Source organism: Mesoplodon bidens, assembly GCF_964165515.1.
Source record: "Mesoplodon bidens genome assembly, chromosome: 7".
NCBI classification, from domain to species: Eukaryota; Metazoa; Chordata; class Mammalia; order Artiodactyla; family Ziphiidae; genus Mesoplodon; species Mesoplodon bidens.
The window spans coordinates 111301499-111324283 of NC_138164.1; the positions used below are offsets into that span (position 1 = coordinate 111301499).

At 61.4% G+C, this 22785-nt stretch overlaps 2 protein-coding genes and 1 pseudogene across 4 annotated transcripts; all 3 read right to left on the reverse strand.

The window, feature by feature from the left end:
• Nucleotides 1–646: 646 nt before the first annotated feature.
• LOC308620860 lies at nucleotides 647–3003 on the reverse strand (annotated as a pseudogene). The gene is made up of 9 exons: nucleotides 2962–3003; nucleotides 2601–2768; nucleotides 2344–2432; nucleotides 2197–2246; nucleotides 1865–2143; nucleotides 1624–1703; nucleotides 1478–1549; nucleotides 1158–1260; nucleotides 647–1070 (listed from the first exon to the last, which is right to left on the reverse strand). The product of its transcript is annotated as an uncharacterized misc_RNA (transcript).
• NUDT8 (nudix hydrolase 8) lies at nucleotides 2100–6396 on the reverse strand. 2 transcript variants are annotated; one of them, XM_081240603.1, is made up of 6 exons: nucleotides 6118–6396; nucleotides 5344–5476; nucleotides 4693–4770; nucleotides 4154–4591; nucleotides 2344–2432; nucleotides 2100–2246 (listed from the first exon to the last, which is right to left on the reverse strand). In XM_081240603.1, the coding sequence occupies exons 1-4, from the start codon at nucleotides 6309–6311 to the stop codon at nucleotides 4364–4366; spliced, it is 633 nt and encodes a 210-aa protein (XP_081096729.1). In that variant the 5' UTR covers nucleotides 6312–6396; the 3' UTR covers nucleotides 2100–2246; nucleotides 2344–2432; nucleotides 4154–4363. The 2 variants fall into 2 exon arrangements, with proteins under 2 accessions (XP_081096729.1, XP_081096730.1); XM_081240604.1 differs by having other exon boundaries at nucleotides 4081–4591.
• Nucleotides 6397–7722: 1326 nt separating this feature from the next.
• Nucleotides 7723–22785, reverse strand: TBX10 (T-box transcription factor 10; the record flags this gene model as incomplete). Its single annotated transcript, XM_081240750.1, is given in 17 exon segments — nucleotides 7723–8072; nucleotides 8507–8798; nucleotides 8800–8883; nucleotides 9157–9244; nucleotides 9246–9307; nucleotides 10287–10458; nucleotides 10812–10913; nucleotides 11011–11278; nucleotides 17516–17590; nucleotides 18937–19035; nucleotides 19284–19313; nucleotides 19450–19529; nucleotides 19831–19956; nucleotides 20936–21059; nucleotides 21160–21194; nucleotides 21723–21775; nucleotides 22639–22785. Coding segments are annotated over 17 exon segments (2127 nt in total). The 3' UTR covers nucleotides 7723–7782.

The window sequence follows — 22785 nt, forward strand, 5'->3', positions numbered from 1 at the left end:
GCCAAGCCACCTTGCTGGCGTTCAGCTCTCAGTAACGGAGTGCTCCATGAGCCAAGGGGCTGCTGTGCGGTGTCTGGGCCAGGAAGTGCTCGTGGCGGGTCCCTGCCCGACCCGGTAGGGCTCCGCAGCTTCACCTTAACTGACTGACAGTCGCAGCAACATGCGGCTCCACTAGGGGGCGGGGCAGCAGCACCTGGCCCTCCAGCCCCAGAGGAGCTGTGGAGGGCCCTGCCTCAGCCTTGCAGGCGCCGGGGGCGGGCCTGCTGGGCTGCAGGGGTTCTGCCCAGGTCTTTGGTTTCCTATTGCAAATCCCCTGCGGTCACCATCACTGCCTCCTGCCAAGGGCCTGTGTCTATGGCTACCAGCCCCAGGAGTGTGGTACCCACACTGCCTCGGGCAGATCTAGCAGCCGTGCAGCCCCACCATATCCATTCTCTCCCAGACCTTGACCTGCCCTCCCAGCTCAGGCCAGGGACAAATCCCACTGGCTCCAGCCTCTGCCTCAAGCTGGCCTGTGTCTCTGCCCCCTGAGGGCTTGTGCCAGTGCCCCACAGCTCCTCTGAGCTGCCCTGGCAGGGGAAGTCTGCCCAGCCCCTGGGGCCTGGCTGTTCCCTGAGACTATGAGCGCTCACAGGGCCGGTGAGCGAGATGGCCTCAGATTCTCCAAGCCTGCCTGGGCCTGGACCCCTGTCCAGCCCACATCAGTCCCTGCCTGACACACTTCAGCCTGGGCCACCCCAGACATGGCCCCCCAGTCCTCACTGGGCCCCGCTGTCCCACCCACCTCTTCATACAGAGACATGCCACATGCTGTGTCCAGGCTCTTGGGCCTCTTGGTCTGAAAGAGCAGAGAGCCCGGTCCCCTTGGCTGGACACTGCCCATGTCTCCCTCCCTGCATGCCCCACCCTGTGCACCAGCCCACTCACCAGCCTCCGCCTCTCCAGACACACAACGACGATCCTGGCTTGGTTGGGCACCAGCTTCCCCAGGGGCACCCGCAGCTCCCCCAGGGGAGGTGCCCGCTGCCTGCCGCCATTGCCACAGCCGTGGGTCCTCCCAGACGCACAGCCTGGTGGCCATGCAGGTCGGACCTGGCCAGGCAAGCCCTCACCCCCACCTCGGCCCTGCCCCCTTGTGGCCCAGGCCCTATCCTCACCGCAGGGTGTTGCGCTGGGCGTCCTGGAGGGTGAAGCCATGAGTGTTTCCTCCCAGACAGGCCCCCTTGTGCCCCAAACCGTGCGTGTCCGCGGCTGGCTGGCCTGGGGACCGAGCAGGGAGGGTCAGAGCCTTGTCGGGCCCCAGGGCCCCAGCCTGGTCCCCCTCCCTCATATAGCCCCTAGTTGCACATCCCAGCAACGGGGGGCTCCCTGTCTGAGGTCGAGGCCTTGGGGAAGAGGGGCATGGCAGGCCAGGTGGGTGCTTCAGGCTGGGTGTGTGGCCAAGGGACAGCAGTAGGGGCCTGTGTCTCGCCCTCACCTTGCTGGCCCTGGGCAGCAGGTTAGCTTTGACATAGGTGTCCATTGAGCCCGAGGCCGGTGGCTTGAGGCCCTTGGAAGAGACAGTGGATGTGGGACAGGCCCAGGGCCCACGCCTGGGACCCAGGGATGCCGCCCCATCCTCACCTTGGCACGGTGAGCTGTGCAGCGCAGGGTGCTATTGTCCGTGTCAAAAAGAAGCGTGAACTCGAGGGTGCCCAGGATGGCTAAGGGCAGGTGGCTGGCAGGTCAGCTTCTACATCAACCTCCGCCCCGGCACCATGCCTCCTGCCCTGCCCCTCCCCCGGTCGGAAGCCTGGGATTCCCCAGACCCCATCCCGGCTGGGCTGGGCCCAGAGGGTCCCCCTTGTCCCCCGCGCCCACTCACTGCTGTTGTCCGAGTCTCCCTCTGGCTCTGGGTCCGGCTGGGACTGGGACGCAGAGCGGATGGTGGGGGTCACTGGAGGGTGTAGGTCTCGGGTGCACGGGGTGGGCTCAGCGAAGGCGTAGCAGTGCGGGAAGTAGTGGGAAACGAGGTGGATGGGCCGGATGAGGCCCGGCCTCACGTCAGTAGCCATGTGTTCCTGCACGCTCCCCCGCCCCCGGCCCGCCGTGCCCGCCATGGGGGCCCGGACATGGAGGGGGCACTCAGAGGAGCCCCTGACGACTGGAGATGAGGGCACCGCATCAGGCCAACCAGACAGGGCGAGGAGGCATCACTGAGGGTGTTGGCGGGGGGGCGAGGGGGCATCCTGGGCAGCAGCTGGGACCTGAGGACAGAGCGCAAGGTCAAGGCCGGCAGGGTGGGGGCCTCCAGCCTGGAGGGGGACCCCGTGGGCTGGCAGGTAGGCCGGCTGGGCTACTTACCGCTCTGAGAGCTCCTCCACCTGGTTTGAGTCGCTGCCGGTGCTGGGTGTGCGCCTGAGGGAGGTGACCCAGAGAGCCAGAGTGTGGCCCTGGGGACGGGGAAAGGGGTGGGGCTCAGAACGCTTCTCTGGGGCCCAGGAGACCAGCATCTCCCTGCCCTCCACCCCAAGGGCCCCTTCCCTGGTGCTGGGGCCCAGCTTCCCTCCTTCTCCCCCAACCCCTCCCCAATTCACACACAGCCGGAGCGTTATTTTTACCGCTATCACGTGGCCCTGCTCCCAGGTGAGGCTGGAGGGCCAGAGGTGACACGAGGGGTATGAGGGGCAGTGGGAGGAGTGTGGGGAGGAAGGGGTAGGTGAGACAGAGGGGCTGGGGGAGAGCGTGTGGGGAGGCGTGGGGCAACGGGGAGGGGTGTGGAGGGCAGGCTGGGGGGGAGGGGAGATGGGCAGGCGGGGAGGGCTCTGCGGAGACGGGGTGGGGGTGCCGCCGCAACCTGGTCCCCTTGGAGCTCAAGCTTCTTAACACCTGAATCCGATCACTTCGGCACCTCTCTCCCCCTCTGCCAGCCTGGAATAAAATCCTAACCCATCGCTGAGGCTTGTCCCCTTGGCCGCTCACTGGGGCCCCCTGAGTGCTGGGCCCCTCCCCCCACGTCCCCATGGCCCCTCTCGGTTTCCTAAAACACCCCAAGCTGTGTGCACGCGCTGCTCCTTGTGCCCCGACTTTCCTCCCTTGCCCTTTGACTTGGCCTGCTCCTGCTTACCTATGGTCTCAAGGTCACTCTCTGCAGGGGAACGTGGCTGCCTTTACCTGCTCAACCTTCCCTGTCTTTTCCCAGGGGTCCTTTGGGGGCCACCCCTTCGCTACTCTCACTCTAGGAGGTTCACCCTGCTCCCCAGGCCTGTGCCCCAGACCCTGCCAATCAATGAATTCCAAATCCAGCAGCCACGTGACAGGTTCAGGGAAGAGCATGTGACCCAAAGCAGGCCAATAAAGTACAATTCTGGGATAGACTGGCCCAGAAAGAGAAGCTGTTTTCTGTTGATGGGATGCTGGTACTGTGCCATCCTAGAGCTGTTGCCCTCTCCTCACCTCTCACCCCTGTGGAGTAGAGAATGCTCCTGAGAGTGAGGCCAATACAGTGGAAAGCACAGAAAGAAGAGAGTCCCTGAGCTCCTGGATCCAGCTATGCCTGAAGCTGGTATATCTCTGGAGTTTGTAATCACCATTCCTCCTTTGGCAAAGTCAGCTAGTGGGTGGGGTTTTCTATCACTTGTCCTGCCTAATACTGCCCAGTCCACCATGTCAAGGTTAGACTGCCCACCCCTTCAACTCTCTCACAGAGATTTACATGATTGATATATAATTCCATTACATATCTGTGAGTAATTAATGTCCAATCACATGATTATCTGTGTGACCTGGTCTAAGATCTCCCACAGACTGAGCACCCACAGAGGGCAGAGTAGCATCTGGCTGGTGCACAGATGGGACCCCAGCATAGCAGCTGGCACATGGTGGGAGCTTGGCATGTTAGAGGTTTGCAGTAGCACGCAGGGCTCCTTTCTGGATGCCTACTGCCCAGCACATGGTCAGCCAGGCATGGAAGATGGAAAAGGAGCTCGTACAGTGTAGTGGCTAGGAGTTTGGTCTCTGGAGTCAGAGAGGGCCTGGTTCAAATCCCAAACTGGGGTGACCTTGGGCAAGGTGTCTACCCTCCCTGAGCCTCAGTCTCACCAGCCAGGGACAGCGTTGGCCCCATCTCACAGGGTTGTGGTGAGAGTGAAATGAGAAAAAAGACTCCAGGCACCTGGCACACAGTGAGTGGGCACAGCAAGTAACAGTGTGATTATCCAGAGGCACCCCAGCCAGGAGGCCAGCTGTCCCATGGGGTCTGCCCAAGGTCAGGGCTCCAGTGCAGAAGGTGCAGTCGCCACAGAGTTGGCAAAGGCTCTTTATTCAGTCCTGGAGAGGAGCTGGCGTGGCAGGGCAAAGGCAGGGGCTGCTCAGGGCCAGGTCATCAGCCCCTGGGCAGCTCAGGGCTGGCCAGGCAGGGCTGGTAGACACCAGGTGCCAGCAGCTGCAGGGTGAACTCAGTGATGACGGCCGTGAGCCCCCAGATCCGGTGTGGCCCGTGCAGGAAGACAGGCAGTGTGTAGCGGAAGTGGCCACCATGGCAGAAGTGGGTATAGCCCTGGTTCTGTTCCTGCAGCAGATGGGCCAGGGGTAGTGCAAACACTTCATCCACCTGTGGGCAGGAGGCAGCGAGAGGGTAGACAGAGCACTGGCCACTGCAGCCTCCGCCCATCCGGACGACCCAGACTCCACCCCTAGCATCTCCCCACTCACCTCATCGGGGTTGGGCCTGAGGCTCTGGGGATCCAGTGGGCCCACGCCGGCCAGCACCGGCACCACAGTGGCCTTTTGCTGAGGCAGGAGGAGGGCAGGCAGTCAGGGGAGGCAGGCCCTCGACGGGGCTTTGGGGCTGGGGCAGGAAGACTGAGAGGAAGACTCCAGGGGCCTTTAGCAGTGTAGGCCAGGTGCACCCGGCCCCTGCCCTTGGACTTGCTCCAGCCACGCTGACTGACTCAGGCACCCCAAACACACTAGACCCATTCAGGCCTCTGGGCCTTCGCTTTTCCTTACTTTTACTACCCTAAAATCCCCCAGTGGTCATTCAGTCCCTGCCTACCCTGCAAAGCCCTCCCCAACCTTTGCCCACCAAGCAGAGCAGAGCTGATTCACCCTGGAGCCACCTCCACCCCAGGACCTGAGCCTCAGTATCCCTCGTGAAAGGGGATAAAATACCCCTGGCCCCTTCCTGACGGGCTGTGTGAGGATGGAACACAACTGCCAGGCAGGTGGCCCCACTGCACTCCGTGACTGCCACAGTCCATGACCACCCTCCTTGTCCCTGGGGTCCCTGCTCCTAGCCCAGGGCAAGCAGAGGGGCTGAATGGGGCAAGGGCCGGTGGTGGTCTCAGGGCCTGGCGGGCTTACCTGGTCGTGCACGGGCCTCAGGACACCCCACACGTGGGCCTCAGGCACAACCAGGCCCACCTCCTCGCGGGTCTCCCTCAGGGCCGTGTGCACCACGTCGCGGTCAGCGGGGTCACACTTGCCACCTGGGAAACTGAACAGGCACAGGGAGCCTGGTTCTTGGGCTGCTGGGGCCGTGGAGGGGTGGGGGTGGAGGCTGTGGCAGTGACCCACCTAAATAGCGTCTCCGCCCCTAGTTTGCAGAGAGGGCTAGGCAAGCCACACGACCTCTCCAGGCCCGGTTTACTTCCCTGAACAACGGGAGTAAGGGAGAGAGGCCCTGGGGCTCAGATATGCAAACTCTGCTTATGGTGGTCCCAGAGGCGCTGACATTGACCCTAGGGTGTCCCCAATTCCCGCCGGGGGCGGGGCCAGGGCGGGAAGCCAGGTAGCCCCGCCCCGCACGCTTCCTAGGCTCGGGGACACGAATCTCCCAGTAGTCGCCGGAAGGGGGCGGAGTCCTGCCTTTCTGGAGGGGGACACAGATCTGAGCGAGGTGTCGAGCGATCCGCGCGGCGCCCGGGCAGGACCACCTGCGGCGCCAGATTCGGGGCGGAGGGACGTGGGTTGCTGACTCCCGCCATAGCCCTCTGCCGGACGGGCTCTCAGACCCAGACCCATTCTACAGAGGCGGAAACCGAGGCTCGGAAAGTCTAAGTGCCTTGCCCACGACCCTGCGGTCTCCGGGTTCAGCGGCCTCTTCCTAGAAGGGAGAGGAGTTCCCGGCCGGTGTACCTGACGTCACCCTTGTGCCTCCCGGGCAGGCGGCTGGACCGCAGCGTGTAGAGCAGCGCCGGGACCCCGCGCACCGAGCACAGCGGCACGAGAACCGCGGCCGCCGCAGGTCGCGCGCGGAGCCGGGCCGTGGCCCCCGCCAGCAACCGCCGGCAGCGCCGCTCGCCCTCCGCCGACAGGCAGTCGGGCAGCATGTCCGGCCCAGAGCGGCCGGGAAACCGAGGTCACCGGGCGGCGAGAGGGAAGGGGGCAGAGCGCACACTCCAGGGTGTCTCGGGAATCTGGGGGGCGGGCCGTGGGAGGAGCCTGCCCGCAGGGTGGGGCTCCGTAGCGGCACCGGCCTTGCCCAAGGGGCGGGGCCCGATTGAGGGGCGGGGCCCAGGCCGGGAAGGGGCCTCTCTGGAGTTGTGGGGCGTGGCCAGAAGGGGCGTCACTAGATAGCCTGGACTTCCGGTAGAGGGGCGGGCCTGGGGCGGGTCTGGGGCGGGGCGGAGCTGGCGTGGATGGTCTGGAGAGTGTCCCTCACGAACGCCTAGAGCAGCTGGGGTTGCGCCTGGCCCGGCGACCGGGCTCGGCCGTGCTGACCGCGGGGTTCGCGAGTCGGGGTGTCTGGCTGTTGAGGCCCCACCGGGACCCGCGTTTCTCCGCGCCCGCGGGGGTCCGGGACCTCAAAGGAAGTGCTCCAGGATGTTCGGAGTCGGCGTTTAGGGGGTCTACGGGGCAGAGACGCCTGGGGCCGCGGGAGGAGTGCCCGGCCCTCACCACCCTCCGGGCCCTCTCTCCTGGTTCCACTGGGTGGCACGCGCCGCGCCCTCTCTCTCCAAGGGTCCCACTCCAGTCCCCGGCCTTCTCCCTGCTTTTCCCGCCGCCGCCGGGAGCTCGTCTCTCCTCCCGACCCCCGTCCTCTGCAATTTCTACTCTTATAGGTGTTGGTTTAAATGTCACTTTCTCTAGAAGCTCTCCTACCTGGAGGGTTGATCGGATTCTCAAACTCCTCCCGCCACCCTCACCTTGATCCCTGTGGTCACTGCCTGTGGTGTTGTGCACCCCTCGGCCAGACTCTGGCCCCTCGAGGACCACACACCCCAGCCTCGCACTTAGCACCTAAACGTGGAATGGCAGGTGTCCCATGTTTTGCTTCGGCTTTGAGCGGGTGCTTCCCTGAGCTGCAGTTTCAGTCCTCATCTGGGCACACGAGGCAGAGGGCAGGAACGCAGCCTCCTTCACAGCCCTGCCACTCAGCATGTGTCGCCACCTTTACCATCACTCTGTGCTCCCAGGGACGCCAGCAGCACTGGGCAGAGCTTTGCGATGTTTGCAGCCCAGACTCTGGGGTGTGGGCGTTCCTGAGGCCCTCTGCCTTGGCCTCCGAGGACAGAAGTGCAGTTGACCACCCATTCCAAACAGTTTAATGTTGCAGGGAAGAGAGAGGTAAAGCAGGGTTTGGAGGACTCACCTCCAAGGCAGAAGGGGGCAGGTTGGGAGGTAGGGGCTCTGGTTCCAAGCCTGACACCATCCCAGCTTTGCTGGAACTCTGGGCAGGTAGCTTTCCTCTCTGGCTTCCACCTGCCCTGCTCTCCTTGTGAGGGGAGGATGTCTCTGCAGAGGGGAGGCTGAAGAGGCAGGGCTCCAGGGTAAGAGGACTCTGTCCACAGGGCCCTACCATCACTGCGGGTCCTGGCCAGGCCCCAGGCGCACTGCAGTGCGGGAGAGGAGCCCCAGCCCAGCTGGGAAGGGGAGGCCCCCCTGATCCCTGTCAGCCTGGATATTGGGTAGGGGGTATGGTGTCGGTCGGGCCCTTGGGATTCGGAGGGGGCTTGAGACTCCAGGGTACAGGCCCTGGTAGGTGAGGGGCCCGTAGGTGGCTGAGGCCAGCAGAGCCTCAGGGGGAGCCAGCAGCTGATGGTGGAGCCTGGCAGGGATCCTGGAGGTGAAAGCTGGAGCTTTGTTGGGGTCTGAGGGAGGAAATGGTGTGAGTGGGCCCCAGACCTCCACTCACACCTTCAGCCTTCCTTCCCCCTTCCCTGCCCCTCCCACCCCAAGTTGCCCGCCGCTTAGCCTTTGCGCTTGCTCTTCCCTCTGCCTGGAATTTCTTCCCCACCTTCTCCCTCTGTCCAAACCCTTCCCAGTCCTCCAAGGCCCAGCTCGGGAACCACCTCCTCCAGGAAGTCTCCCCGACCCCCCTGCCCCTGCTCTCAGCACCTTGTCCCGGCCCTGTTCTCTCTGCCGTGGGTCCCAAATTGTCTCAGAAATCTCTGCCTCCCCCTCTCTGTCCACACAGATGCCCAGGGAGCTTGCTGAGCATGCTGAAGCCCCTTCCTGGGGGCGCCGTGGCCCTGTCCACTACGCAGGCTCTGGTCCCACTGTGTCTGTGGGCCTGGGGCCTGACCTTTCTCCTGCTCTGTGAAGCCCTTCAGCAGGCAGGGGAGGAGGCTGCTGCGACTCCGGGTCGGGACGCTGAGCAGGGGCCGTGGAGATATAGGCCTGAAGGTGGGGCAAGCAGGAATGGGACAGGGGGTCAAGATGGAGAACGCAGGCCAAGGGTCATGGTCAGAGTCAGACAGCGGGACCCCAGGACAAGCCAGTGGGCGTGACCCTGAAAGAAGGGTCGGAGGCCTTAGGAGATGCCTGGGGATAGGGATGGGGTGAGAGGGTGGGTTAGGGCAGCTGGGCGGGACTGTCAGGGGCCAGACGGTGCCAGGAGTCCGGGTCACTCTCCCTAAAGCCCTTGGCAAAAGGGGTGCTGGCAATTTTCAGCTGGGTGATCTGCAAAGAAAGGGTAGTTATGGGCCAGCCCTGAGCTGAGGAAAGGCTGTGGGCCCCAGGCTCGGCCACCCTCTCCTCCCTGGACCACCCCGTCCCCAATCTGGAGGCACTGGTCATGAAGGCAGGGGAAGGACTGTGGGTAGATGCCCACTGAGTCCGGGAAGGAGAGAAGGGCAGGGGTCTGTGTGCCTGTGGGGCCTAAGAGCCTGGCGCCTCAGTTTCCCCCCTGTGAGGTGGGCTGGCAGCTGCCTCACGAGCTGTGGCCTGACCCACCCGGCGGTTCTGATATGCCGCCACGGCCGTGAACTGGGTCTCTGTGAAGATGAAGGACTTGAAGTTCTGCGCGTAGCGCTCGCTGTCTGCGTGGGTCCACGAAGACCACATGGAAGCGCGGCTGGTAGCGGTGCATGGGGCTGAGAATGATCTGCGGGGGGTGCGGGAAGGGTGGGGCAGCCGCAAACCCTCTCCGAGGCTGAAGCCCTTCTTCCAGGGCCCGCTGCCCCCATCTGATAGTGGCAGTGCCGGGTCTGAACTTGAGAGTCTGCAGTTCTGTATCAAAGGCCCCTTTGTCGGAGCATTCAGGCTGCTTGGTGTCTCTCACTCCCACGCCCCAGCTGTCTCGGAACTATCCAGGACCTGACCACCTTTCCCACCCCACTGGCTCCACCCCGCCCGGCCACCGTCATCTTTCTCCTGGATTTCCTCAGCTGCTTCCTGGCTGCACTCCCGTCACACAGCAGCCCCAGTGAGTCAGCTCAGAGCCCTCCTGTGGCTCCCGAGCTACACAGAGTGAAGACCAGAATCCTCTCCACAGACAACTGGCCCTGAAGAGCAGTGCTGGATACCCTAGGATCCCTTCCCCTCCCACTGCCCCTCTGAGCTCCACCCCAGCCAAACGGGAGTCTCCTCACAGCTTCCTCAACTCCCCAGCATTCTCCAGCCTCAGGGCCTTTGCACTTGCTGTTCCCTCTGCCTGCAACGGCTCCCCCTTCTATATGCACAGGCTCCCTCCTCCACTTCCATCAGACCCCTCTTCAAATAGCGCCTCAGCTGCTTCCTGAGCCCCCTGAACTCAACCGGCCACCTCCGTCTCAGCCCCGCTCCCTGTTTCCTTTTTCTCCTGGCATTTATCACCCTTTTGCCATCTGGATTCTTTGCATACCATCTGCCTGGAACCCCATGAGTGCAGGGATCTTTGTCTGTTTGACACGGTGTCAGTGGTGCCGGGTTCCTGCACCTATGTGGGCCTGGCCTACCCGCCTGGCAGTCTCTGCTCTCCAACCCCCGGCCAGGTGAACTCGGGCACCAAAGGCCCAGCCAGCCCTGGCTCGGGCTTCGTCACAATCAGGCCCCAGTGTCCCCTGCCCTGGCCCAAGCCCTCCCCACTGTGGCCTGGGCCTCACGTGGCCGCTGTCGTCCAGCAGGTTGTTGGTCAGCTTGAGCTTGTCGAAGGACACAATCTGGCGCATCCACTGTGTGCCCTTGGCCGGCGAGTCGGGGTGGAAATGCACGCGGCCAGGTGTGGCTGGGTCCGCCTTGCCCGCCACCAGCCAGGCTGAGCTATGGAAGGCATACCTGGGGACAGAGCAAGGTGACGAGGGCGCCCTGACTGCAGCCCATGGCACCTCATCTGCTGCCCCCACCCGGAGCCAAGACTGACAGGGCATCTCTCCTACTGCCCATGCACTGGCCCCGTCGGCACATGAACCGGAGGCTCCACAGTACTGTCTGGCCTGGGTTCACCGTGGCTGCATCTGCTGCCCTGGGCTAGCCCACCCTACCTGCCCAGGTGCGCCCACTGCTGTCCAGGATGGGCCACCCCCGACACTGCTCCAACTGGCCCCTGCCTCCCTCAGGGTGCTGGTGGGGGTCTACTTCCCTGACCAAGTGCCTGAGGTCTGAGCTGTGACCCCCAGCCAGGCCCGGACCTGTATCTCTTGTCATCCAAAGGCACGAAGTCCGTGAGCAGGGCGTAGTCAGCCAGCGTGTCCATGCCCAGGATCTTCACCTGGAAGGTGGGGAACATCCTCCTGCAGGGGGGGGTGCTCAGCAGCCCGACTGTGGTTCCGGCCTGCCCCCAACTCCCGCCACCGCCCCGCCGCCCCCGCCCCCCGCCACTGCTCATACCTGCCCGCCTTGGTGACCATCATCTCTGTGCCCAGCTGGTTGAATTCCTCCCACACAGCCTTCATCTCCAGCTGAACCATCACACCAGACACATGTGGGTTCTTAGGGCCCTGCTCTGTGGGCTCAGCCATGGCTTGGGCCCCTGTGGAGCTGGTGGAAGGGCCTGAGGGTAACAGGGAGTCCAGCTGGGGCTCCCAGCTGGAGCTCGTCATGGGCAAAGGGTAGGTCTCCGAGGGGGCAAATACCCCGAGGCCAGCAGAGAGGAAGGCTGGAGAGAGAGGACGGAGTGTGGGCCCCTGTTCACCTCACCCACCCCCACTCCACCCAGCCAGCCTTCATCTTTCAGGCTGCACCTAGATGCCTCTTCTTCCAGGAAGCTCTCCCTGACTGCCAGGCCTGTTTTCCCACAGGATCCCCAACTCGGCATCACTTCATGAGGTAAATGCTCACTTAAAGCTCCTGGAGACCAGAGACAGGACCTGTCAGTCTCCCTAGGGAATCTTTGAGCCATCAAGAGGCCGAGTGGCCTTGAGCAAATTGTTTCACCTCCCGGAGCCTCAGCTTCCACATATGTCACAAACGGTTCTTAATATCTGCCTTATAGGGCTGATGTGAGGATTTGTGAGGACACTCACGAGCCTGGCACACAGTAGGCCCTTCATAAAGGACATCTGTTACGGATGACGTGACACGTGGGGTCATGGAGGTGCGGGGTCTTTCTCAGCTCTGGGGAGACCTGGCTGCCTTGTGCTGCTTAAGGAATACTGAGCTGAAGGAGATCCCCGAATTACCACGAACAACTCTTACCCATCTCTGACCCCCAAAACTGGCCCAAATCCTGCCTCCAGAAGCTGGTTCTAACATCTTTCTGCTCTGGCCTCCTCACTTTTTTCTAAGGAGCCCACCTTTTTTTTTTTTTTTAATTAAACCTATTTTAATTTATTTATTTATTTTTGCTGTGTTGGGTCTTTGTTTCTGTGCAAGGGCTTTCTCTAGTTGTGGCAAGCGGGGGCCACTCTTCATGGCGGTGCGCGGGCCTCTCACTATCGCGGCCTCTCTTGTTGCGGAGCACAGGCTCCAGACGCGCAGGCTCAGTAGTTGTGGCTCATGGGCCTAGTTGCTCCGCGACATGTGGGATCTGCCCAGACCAGGGCTCGAACCTGTGTCCCCTGCATTAGCAGGCAGATTCTCAACCACTGCGCCACCAGGGAAGCCCGGAGCCCACCTTTTGATCTGCAGTCCTGGCACAAGGCTTGGCCAAAAGCTTTGCCACAGCTCCACCCTTCTGATTAAAAAAAAATCCTAACTATTGATACAACGAGATACTACTTTACAGCCACAGGGATGGCTATTACCAAAATCCAAAACAATAACAAAAACAAGAAATGAAACATTACAAGTGTTGGCGAGGATGTGGAGAAATTGGAACTCTCGTGCATTGCTGGTGGAATCTAAAATGGTGTAAACCCTGTGGAAAACTCCTGACAGTCCTTCAAAATATTAAAGATAGAATTACCATAGGATCCAGCAGTTTCACTCCTAGGTATAAACCCAGAAGAATCCAGAGCAGGGACCCGATCAGATATGTGTACATCGGGGTTCATAGCAGCATTGTTCACAATAGCTAAAACGTGGAAGAAACCCTGGTGTCCATCAATGGATGAATGGATACACAGAATGTGTCTATACGGACAATGGAATATTATTCAGCCTTTAAAAGGAAGGAAATTGTGCCACAGGCCACAACGTGGATGATTCTTGAGGATGTTACGCTAAGTGAAACAAGTCAGTCACAAAACTACTGTGTGATTCCACTCATGAGAGGTGCCTAAAGTAGTCAAATTCATAGAAGTAGGATGGTGGTTGCTAGGGACGGGGGGAGGGGAAGGGGAGTTAATGTTTAATGGGGACAGAGTTTCAGTTTTGCAAGATGCACAAAGTTCTGGAGACGGATGGCGGTGGTGGTTGCACAACAGTATGAATGTACTTAATGCCGCTGAACACTTAAAGATGGTGAAAATGATCATTTTTATGTTACGTATATTTTAACACAATTACAATTTTAAAACTAGGAAAAATATCCTGAAAAACAAACTGTTAGTTTCTAGCAGCCCCATAAGGGGCTGAAGACCTGGTAAAACCATGAGATCCTCTGGGCAGAGGTAGAATTTTGGTGTTGGATGGATGGATGCATGGACGGATAGATAGATGGGTAGAGGGAGGTTCCTGGGATGGTATAGCGTGTGATGTGCTGGCCAGAGTCAGTGCACAGTAGGTGCCTGGTGAGAGTGGGGGGCTCCAGGCCCATGGCCCCATCCTTAGCAGCCCTGAGAGCCACGTGTGAGAAGTGGCACCTCACTAAAGCCCCTGGGAGTTCTGTAGTCTGGAGGTGGGTGGGTCTCACTGAGAGGGGCATGGAGGTGGATGGGCTAATGTCCCCTACCACCTGGACCAGGCCATCACATGGGCAACTGCCCATCACCCAGCTGTCCTGCTGGAGCATGTACACCATCCAGGTAACCGATGCCAGCCCCCAGGGTCTGTGGTGATGTGTCCCAAGTCGGGGAGGCTCATGGCTTTGCTGGGCCTGGGGGCTTCACAGGCTGGCTACTGGCTTTCAAGTCTTCTACAAGCCTACACCCTGCCCGTCCCAGGCAATGTGCCACCCCTGAGCACCTCCATGACTCTGGGCAGGGGCCTGTCCTCTGCGCAGCTCCTCTAAAAGCCAGCGCTTCTTGGGGTCAGGAGTTGACACTTTCCCACCGGCAAGAAGTCAGGTTTGGAGGGGAAGTTAGAGGCTCCTTGCCCAGCCCCCCCACCAACCTTGATACTCAAGGGATGAGGCCCAGAGATGGGCGGGGCCAGGCCCAAGGTCACCCACGTCTGATAAGGCTTTCACCTCCCAGAAATGGCTGTGTCTCCCTGCCTGTCAGCACCCCTATATTTGCACTTGGGTGGCTGTGAGCCCATCGACCCCGCCCTGGGGGATCTGAGGCCTCAGTCTGGGGTGCCCCTGCCCCATGCTCTTGCCCAGGCCCTGGGTCCAGTGGGTTTTCCTTGGTCCCCACGTCCAGTCCCTACCTCCCACCCCACTCACCCCAGAGCCTGAGCCCACCCATGGGGCTCCTTTGGCTGCCCGTCCCTTACCTGCCATGGGGACAGCCCGGACTTCCGGCTCCTGGAGAAGGGCGGCTCAGCTGGGGTCCCTGCCTGTCCCGCCTGTGGTCAGTGTCTCCCGGTCTCCCGGTCCATTCAGCAGCACGGCTCAGCTCTCGGGCCCTCACTCGGTCCCCAGTCTCCTGGCAGGACTGGCCTTCCCTCCTCGATCGCCCAGGTCTTGGTTCTCCACCCAAGCCAGGCACCTGGTCTCTGCAGGCAGGACTCTGGCTCTGGGGTGTGCAGAGCCCCTTCTCCAAGCCACCCTCGCACTGGACTGTGCAAGGCCCCTGGCTGGGCTGGTCCAGCTCCAGGCGCGATGCCGTGGGGGAGGAGGACAGGTGGGAAGGCTCTGACGTGGCAAAGCCTCCTCTCCCTCTCCCGATCCCCGCTCCTGACTTCCTCCCTTCCCCAGCTAGGAGCCCCCCAGCCATTCCTGATCAATGGGCCCAGGCACAAGGCAGGGGCCCATGTCGAGGACAGGCTGGGTGATCTGCAGGGGCCCTCGCCTGGTTGACTGGAGGAGCTGGGGCTGACAGGGCCTTGGGGAGGTCAGGGGGCTGCGGTGGTGGCAGGAGCATGGAGGGCTGAATGGCAGAGGCGAAGCTCTCTCCCCAGGACCCAGACACCTGACCTGGGGCTGCTGGAGTGGAATCACCAGGGAGCTTGAGCAGGAAAGGCAAAGGGGCAGCAGCCGCAAGTACTAGCATAGGCAGAGCTCCAGGACTGGATGGCAGGAAGCCAGGTCCTCCTGACCGCTTGGCCCGATGAGCTATGCAACGCTGGCAAGACATCTCCGTGCCTCAGTTTCCCCAACTGAACTAAGTGCATAATCGCTTCTGCCTGGGATGGGCTGGCCCAGCCTGGGGGGCAGTAAGCTGTCCCCATCCTGGTTGACAGTGCCTACACAGTCCCCACAGGGGGGGACACTGGCCCAGGTCAGAGGCCTCTGGCGTATGTCCTGACCAGACACCTTCCCCAGGTGGCCCCTGCCTGTCTGGGGCTGTGCATTCAGGGAACACACAGATCTCCAGTCAGGAAGGCAGAGGAGGGGGGTTCCCCGAAGCTGGTGTCTGCCATGTGGTGCAAGGAGGGTCATGGGGCTAGACCCCGGTTAGCCCTCTCCAGGAGGGAGCATCACAGGCTAGCCCTCAGGCCGGAGCACTAGGTGAGCGCACACCGAGCTGGGCGTGCTCGACTGGGGTCCCCAAAGGCGGCTGGACCCCCGCACCTCCTCCAGAGTCTGGCACTGGGAACAAGGGGTTGGCAGAGGCCATACCTAACAGGGGGCAGAGAGGGGCTGCTCCTCTCGAGTGTGACACCCTGGGCCCTCCCAGAGCCACATGTCGCATGTCGGGGGCAGACCTCTCCTCCCTTCAGCTCAGGGAGGCCTGCTGCTTCCACCCCCTGTGCCCCCAGTCCCTGCCTGCCAGGCTGGGAGGAATCCCTCGGGGAGAGCATGGGCCGACCCCTGGCATAGACCCACGGCCAGCTTTGGGAGGAAGGCTGCACCAGCACTGGGGTCTGCTGCTGGGCAAGATGGGGGAGAGTTCTCTGCGCCTGTGATGGAGGGTCCCAGCAGCTCCCAGGTGCCACCCTGTCCCAAGATGCACAGTGGGGCAGGTGAGAAATAGGCAGATGATGGAGGGGTTTGGGGGATCTGCACCAGTCCTAGTGGCTCCCCCTCAGCCCGGACTCCCAGGGGTCCGGGGTTCTACTGGCGCCTGATGTGTGTGTGTGCTTGCACATGCCTTTGGTCTGTGTGATGGGACACCCCCCCTATACACACACATGCTCATGCGTACGTGGGCACACTCACATGTCAGCCCAAATGCATAAACGAACTCAAGACCTGATGACCTGCCACCACTCCTGTGCACATGTGCACAAGCTCCTCTTACACACACACACACACACCACGCACACAGGCACGCGTCCTCCCCGGCCAGTCTGCCCTCCCTGCCGGAGGCGCCTGCTGGCCCCCTGCCCCCTCATGCATCTTGCCTGCCAGCCTGTCCCTGGTGCCCCCATATCCTTCACACCTTCTCATCTCGCTGCTCCATAGCAGAAGTCAGCGTGGCAGCTGTGCCCGCGGGGAGATGGATGAGCCAGGCGGCGGGCGTGTAGAGGGGCCAGAGAGCGATGCCTGGAGGGGACGGAGCTCTGGGCTCCACCAGCCCCGCTGTCAGGCAGGAGCGATGCTCTCAGCACGGGGGCGGGGTGGGGTGCGGGCCCGGGGGGTGGAGCATGGAAAGTGTGAGGCTGTGTCCAGGCCCCATCCCACCCCATCCAGTTCAGCCCTGCTGTGGACACCCTGCAGAGAGTGCCTGGGGCAGGACTGAGGGGACCCCAGCCGCAGACCCTGTGCCCGCTCCCTCCCCGATGCTGACCTCTTGTCCTGGGTGGCGCAGGAGACTTCCACCTGCCCTACCTGCCCTACCTGCACTTCCTCCCTGCATCCCTGTGCCTGGATGGCTGTCCTGGGTGGGGAGAGTCTTGTCGAGCTGCACCCCCTCCCCAGCCTTGACGCCCCCTGAGCCCCCATGAGCCCTGAGCTCATTACACACCTGGAAATGCACATCTGGGCTGTGCCACCAGCCACATATGGATCCCCCTGGAAGAATGCCCAAGGTACTGAGGCTCTCAGAAACACATGTGTGTGCAGACACACACACACACACACACACAACCACGGAGCACCTGGGGCAGGCACACGCCTGGACACCCACACACACGGGCACACAGAGATCGACTTTCTGGCCCTGGGAACGCAGAGGGGTTGGAGCCCTCCTCTGGGTCATGGCCTCCTCTGGAAGCCCCTCTGCTGGCCCCAGGACAGTATTTCTCCAAGTTCCCCCCAACACACACACACACACTATGGGATCCTCCCCCTGAGCACTGATGAAAAAGCGTGGGCACAGAGACAGCCATCCCCGGCCCCAGTACACACAGAATGTCCAGGACCACCCTGAGCCAGACCTGCCCCAGATCCTGAGGTCACAGAGAGGGGCCATGCAGGTGAGAGAACATGAACCACGGACCCCTGGACATCTTCCATTTTATAGAATGGGAAACTGAGGCAGGGAGGTGTGGGGATATGGCAAGAAACATGGTACACGGTGGGTGGCAAAGGGGGGGCACTGGGCTCGAGATTGTGCCCCACGACCCCCTGTTCAGAAGGGAGGGCTGAGGCCGGGCAGGTGTGGCCTGGATCAGGAACCCTGGCGGCGGGAGGCCAGTGTGGGCAGGGCAGGCACGGAGAACGTGAGCCTCTCAGTCTGGAGGAAGGCAATGCCCTCCTCATAGTAGGCAAGCTCGTTGATGAACACAGGGTCCATGGGGGACTCACCCTCATACAGCACGTCCTCGCCGCTGAAATCTGGAAGATGGGTGCGCCGGGCCGCAGTGGCTCGAAGTCTCTGTCCTGGAAGAAGAGCCAAGAGCCAAGGTTGCTGGGGCCGACCTCTGCCCTGGCCTCAGTGCGGGCGACCCCAGCAGGGACTGCCTAAGAGATGCCCCTCACTTATGGCCCTGCCCACTTGCTCCTTCACTTCCTCGATCAATGCAACAGGGTGTCTGCTGAGATGCCAACTGGCTCTGTGTCTAGAAATGGAGACACCAGTTGCCTTAGAAAGACACTTGTCATTGTGGAAGTATACCCTAGTGGTTACGGGCACAGATAGTGAAGCCTGCGTCCAAAGCCTTGCTAGCTGTGTGACCTTGAGCAAGTCACTTAACCTCTCTGTTCCTCAGCTTCCCCATCTGTAAAATAGGGATTATTCTATCTCCTCCTATTATCCTGAAGTCTAAATTAAACAGCTAATAGTGCTTAAAACAGTGCCTGACACATAGTGAATATAATATAAGCTTATTAAATAAATTTTTAAATTGTGGGAGAAATCACTCAAAATGACTTTATTCAGCAGCCACGAGGAAGATGGGCCTCTAGCCCTAAACACTGAAAGGATGGTGCCCCCTCTACCATAATGTTGTTACAAGTAAAATAACACCTCAAAATAAAACATGAAGCTGTAATAAGAGCCCACAAAGACTCATTATGAAGGAGGGTGCTCTGGATGGTCAGGGCTTTGCGGTGGGTCGGGGAGGGCCGGTGTCAACAGAGCTGGTGGCTCTCTCTGAAGCTCCTCCCACCTCTGAAGGCCAGGTTGAGGGGCTTGGGAAACAGGTACTAAGCAGGCTAGGACCCTGCCGCCCGGGACTGCAGGACATAAAAGGCCGCTGGAGGGCATGGGCACTGCTCAACAGCGACCCCATGTGGCAGCAAGTAGAGCAGCAGCTGGTGGGCCGCCCATTCTTCCCCACCTCCTTTTCGCTAGGTGTAGAAGCAGGATTACCCCATTCCTGTGACAACGAGGAAACGGAGGCCTGGAGATGGAGATGCTGGACTCCCTGCTAACGTGCATAGGGATGCTCGTGGAATTAATTGGAAGGGCTTAATTAAAGAGAGGGTTCTGTATTTGCACCTCTAAGCGGGTGAATTGGGTCCTGCCTCTCCACATCCCCTCCCTTCCTCCGCCTTCAGCAGCCAGGGAGGCGTGTCCAGGATGTTGAGGAGCCCCCTCCTGCTCTCCGCAGGCGCTGTGAGGATCACTGTGGCCCCGAGTGCCAGGCCTGCGTGTGGGGTTCCCCGGGAGGCAGTAGGGGCGGGCATGGGGGGCCCAGCCTCCTGTCCTGCTCCTGATTCTGAGGTGCTGATGACCCACCCTGAGGGAGGCACCTGTGATCCCTCCCTCTGGGCCTCAGGCTCACCTGACACCCCAAGGCTGTGACCCTGGAGTCTCAAACACCCGCAGCTGAGGATGCACGGTGCCGGCCAGGTCCCCGGCCTCGGTGCGTGGGAAGGCCACGCTGCTCACGGTTCCATATGCTTCCATCTCCATGCCTGTGCAGGAGGCTGGGTCTGTGAGCCCGTCCCTCCCTCCAGGCCCAGGGCAGAGTGGGCAGTGGGGAGCCTGGCTCCTTGGGCCCGGGGCCACGCCCTCTCCTCTCTGGGCCTTAGTTTCCCAGCAAGACCCCGGGGGTCTCTTGAACAGCTCGATGAAGTCTACAGCTGCGGCCACCAGGACCCTCATCCTGGTGAAAAGGTTGGCCCGCACCACCCTTGGGGCCGGGGCGCAGCTCCAGGGCTGAGGACCGAGAAGGGAGGGGTCAGGCGACGCCCGAGAGAGGGGGCGCTCCAGACCTCAGGCCCCGACCCCGCCCATCGTCTGGCCCCGCCCTTCCAGGGCCCGCCCACTTCTGAGGCCGCCACCTACCCTTTACGTTCTTGTGCGCGGTGTGCTCGCTCTAACTCTCCTCTCCCCGCCGCTGGTGCCGTATGACCCGGCCGGGAGCTCAGGGCTCTGCAGCCGGGGGTTGGGAGGGGCGGGTCAGGGCCCCAGGCTACTCGGGAGTGGAAGATGAGGTGGGAGTGCGGTGAGCGGGGAGAGCCTGGAGGGAGCTCTCGCCTCCCTCTGCCCTCCTGTGGGGAGGGGAGAGAGGGACCACAGGGCCCGGAGTACCGCAGGCCCCGGGGACTGAAGCCCAGAAGAGGTGGCCGGGCAGGGCCTCTGTCCCCTTCCCCCCTCCCCTGCTGTGTACTCTGGGAGGCTAGGGCCACCTGTAGGTGGTGGCACAGGTGCATGGCATAAACGTTGTAGGTGCCTTCCATGTAAGGCCGTGGTGTTGTGGAGGTCTGGGATAAGTAGAAGGCCGCCCGAGGTCTTGGGCCCCAGCAGCTGGTTCAGGTCTCTGGCCCTTGACACCTCGTGTGGGTCATCCGCGTTGGCCCTGGCATTTCAGGGGCGAAAACGTAGTGTCAGCCCCTGACAGTCTCCGTCAGTGATCAGAGGGTCAGAGTGTGTGAGTGGTGTGGGGGAGGGCAGCCTTGTGCTGCCCGACAGGAGTGAAGCCCCTGAGACCCTGCAGGAGGGACAGAGCAGCTCAGGGGCTCATGTGGATGCCGGCCCCCTTGCACGGCCCCAAACCCTCGGCCTGGCCCTGCCCACCCGCCTCATCAGCTCTCAGCCGGCCACACCTCCAAGCACTGTGCTGGTCTCGCCTTCAGGCCTCATACCTGCTGGGCCCTTCCCTGAAACTCCTCTCCTCTCCACCTGGTTAACTTATACTCACCCTCTGGGGCTTGGCTGAGATCCCGCCTCCTTCCGGAAGCCTTCCCTGACTGCCCTTGACCAAGTTAGATGCTTCGTGTAGCCCCCACCCCTGCATTTAGCCTCCTGGTTTGTGTTCGCTGAGTCCTTTCTCTGTCTCTGTCCTTTCTCTGTCCTTAGTAAGCTGAGGACAGTGCTTCAGTCCTATTCCCCATTCTCTCACCTGAGCTGGCCTGAGATGGGGCTCAGAGATGGGGCTCGGCCAGTATCCACTGAAGGAAGGTATAAACAGTGGTTGTGTAAACGCAGCCTGTGGGGAGCTGATCTGAGGCAAGCCTGGGGTCTGGGGAACCCAGAAGAGGCCCCGTCTCAGCCTGGGATCCGGAAGGGCTTCCTGGAGGAGGTGACATCAATCTGAATTTCTCTAAACTGAAAAGGGAGGAATGGGCATCACAGGCAGAAGGGTGCCTCCTGCCGGGTGGAGGGACTGGACCAGCTTAGCAGGTGGGGGCCCTTGGCAGCCCTGCACTTGGCAGCCCTCCAGGGCTCTCTCTGGGGGAGTAGTCTTCATCCCAGGCTTTAAAGAGTCCCTACAAGCAATTTCCCAAAGCCTGTGCAGCTCCCCAGCGGGAGCTGTAGCAGCAGGGCAGGATGCTCACCTGAGGAAGGACCCGGTGAAGGCATGACTGAGGTCATGGCCCACGTAGCGGCAGCAGGTGGCTGAGGCCACCGGGTTGGCCAGCAGCACAGGCATGGTGGAGAGGCTGAGTCTCTGCACCCCCCCTGGGACCCGCAGCCAGTGCCAGGCCAGATAGGCGCTAGCTGTCTCATTGCCGTGAGTGGCCCTGGTCACTGCCACGTGGTGCAGGGTCTCTCAGGGCACCAGCAGCCAGCACATCGCCGTGTGGGGTGGCGCACCTGGTGGGTGGACCCGCTTAGGCAACCCTGGCACCAGCACAACGCCCAGTGCTTAGAGCTGGGCTGGTGGTGGTGAGCTCCCTGAGGTCTGAGGAGCCCAAGCCAGGCGGGGCAGTTGCTTGTCCAAAGCCGCAGCTGGATGTTAGCTCAGCGGTGTCCCACCTGCACCTCCAGTGGCCCAGGTTGGTCCCTCCGTTGGCCCCCTTCCCTTGAGGGTAAGCATTGCCCTCCCCTGCCTTTCTCTGAGGAGATCATTTCTCTGCTCCCTTTGGAGAGAAGGAGTTTCTTTCTCCCAAGTTGAGAAAAGGGGCCCAGACTTGGGAAGATGGATTCACCAAGGCACACTCCCTCTAGCAAGAGGGCTGTGCTCCCATTTTATAGATGGGGAAACCGGGCACAGCAGGGGAAGTGGACAGTGTCACAGGAGCTGGCTGTGGAGTGTCAGGTTCCAGGCGACTCCCATTCCTTCCTGCCCCTCCCCCATGCTCCTCTGAGCTGGTGCAGGGGCATTAGGGAAGGGGTGGTTACCTGTTAACGCAGGTCTCAGCTGCCTGGGCCACCAGAGCTGGGATGTGCACCTCCTGGAACAATGGGTATTTATGGGCCAGGAGATCCCTGGGCAGGAAGTGTCTGTGCTGAGTTGGTGGAGAGCAGTGGGCAGGAGTGGGTGATGGGCTGAGGTCCACCCAGAGGTCAGTAGTGCTGGGGTCTCCCTGCCTGCCTCTACCTCACACTGTTGCTTGCTGCTGCCATGGTCCATTGAGTCCACGTCCTGCGGCCAGGCCCCTGCTCTTGCCCTTGGTCCCTCTTCTGGGAATCTCAACATCCCCGCCTCCTGGGGCCAGCTGGGCCTCCCGCTGGGGAGCTGCACAAGGCTTTGGGAAATTGCTTGTAGGGGCTCTTTAAAGCCTGGGATGAAGACTACTCCCCGAGAGAGCGCCCTGGAGGGCTGCCAAGTGCAGGCCGTTCATTGCCCAGGTGTCCAGCCAAGGGAGGGCAGGCCTGGAATCCACCACTGGCTGAGCCATGGGCCACCACCAGTCCAGGCCACTACAAGTTGCCTGTTGAGACGGTGCCTTGGTGGCCACCCAGATGAGGAATGTCCCCCTCCCTCCATCCCTTCAGCAACATGCTTCTGTCCCTGCAGCCCTCAGAGGGCCAGGGTCACTCCTGGGTCACCCTTTACCCTAAAGGGCTATGAGCTGTGGGGTCCCAGCTTTACAGCTCTTTGATGCTTTAAAGAATTTCAAAATATTTCATTGTTTTTGATCGTTTTCAGGGACAGGTATGACTCAAATGATTCAACTTGCTTTGTTTTGGAAATGACCCTCAGATCCATTTTATAGATGTGGAAACTGAGGCTCAGATAGGATGTCCAAGGGTACCCAGGACACTAGAGGCAGAATTGGAATTGGAACCTGGGGGGTGTCCAATCTGAGCGCACTCTCCTCTTGCTGCTCTCAAGGGACAAGTGGGGAAGCATGAAGACGAAGTCCCCTGCACGTGGCCCCAAGTCCTGTCCTTTCCCCAGGAGCCGAGGGCGGTCCAGTGGTCCCTGAGGAGAGAGGCACTGCTGGGCAGTGACCGTCAT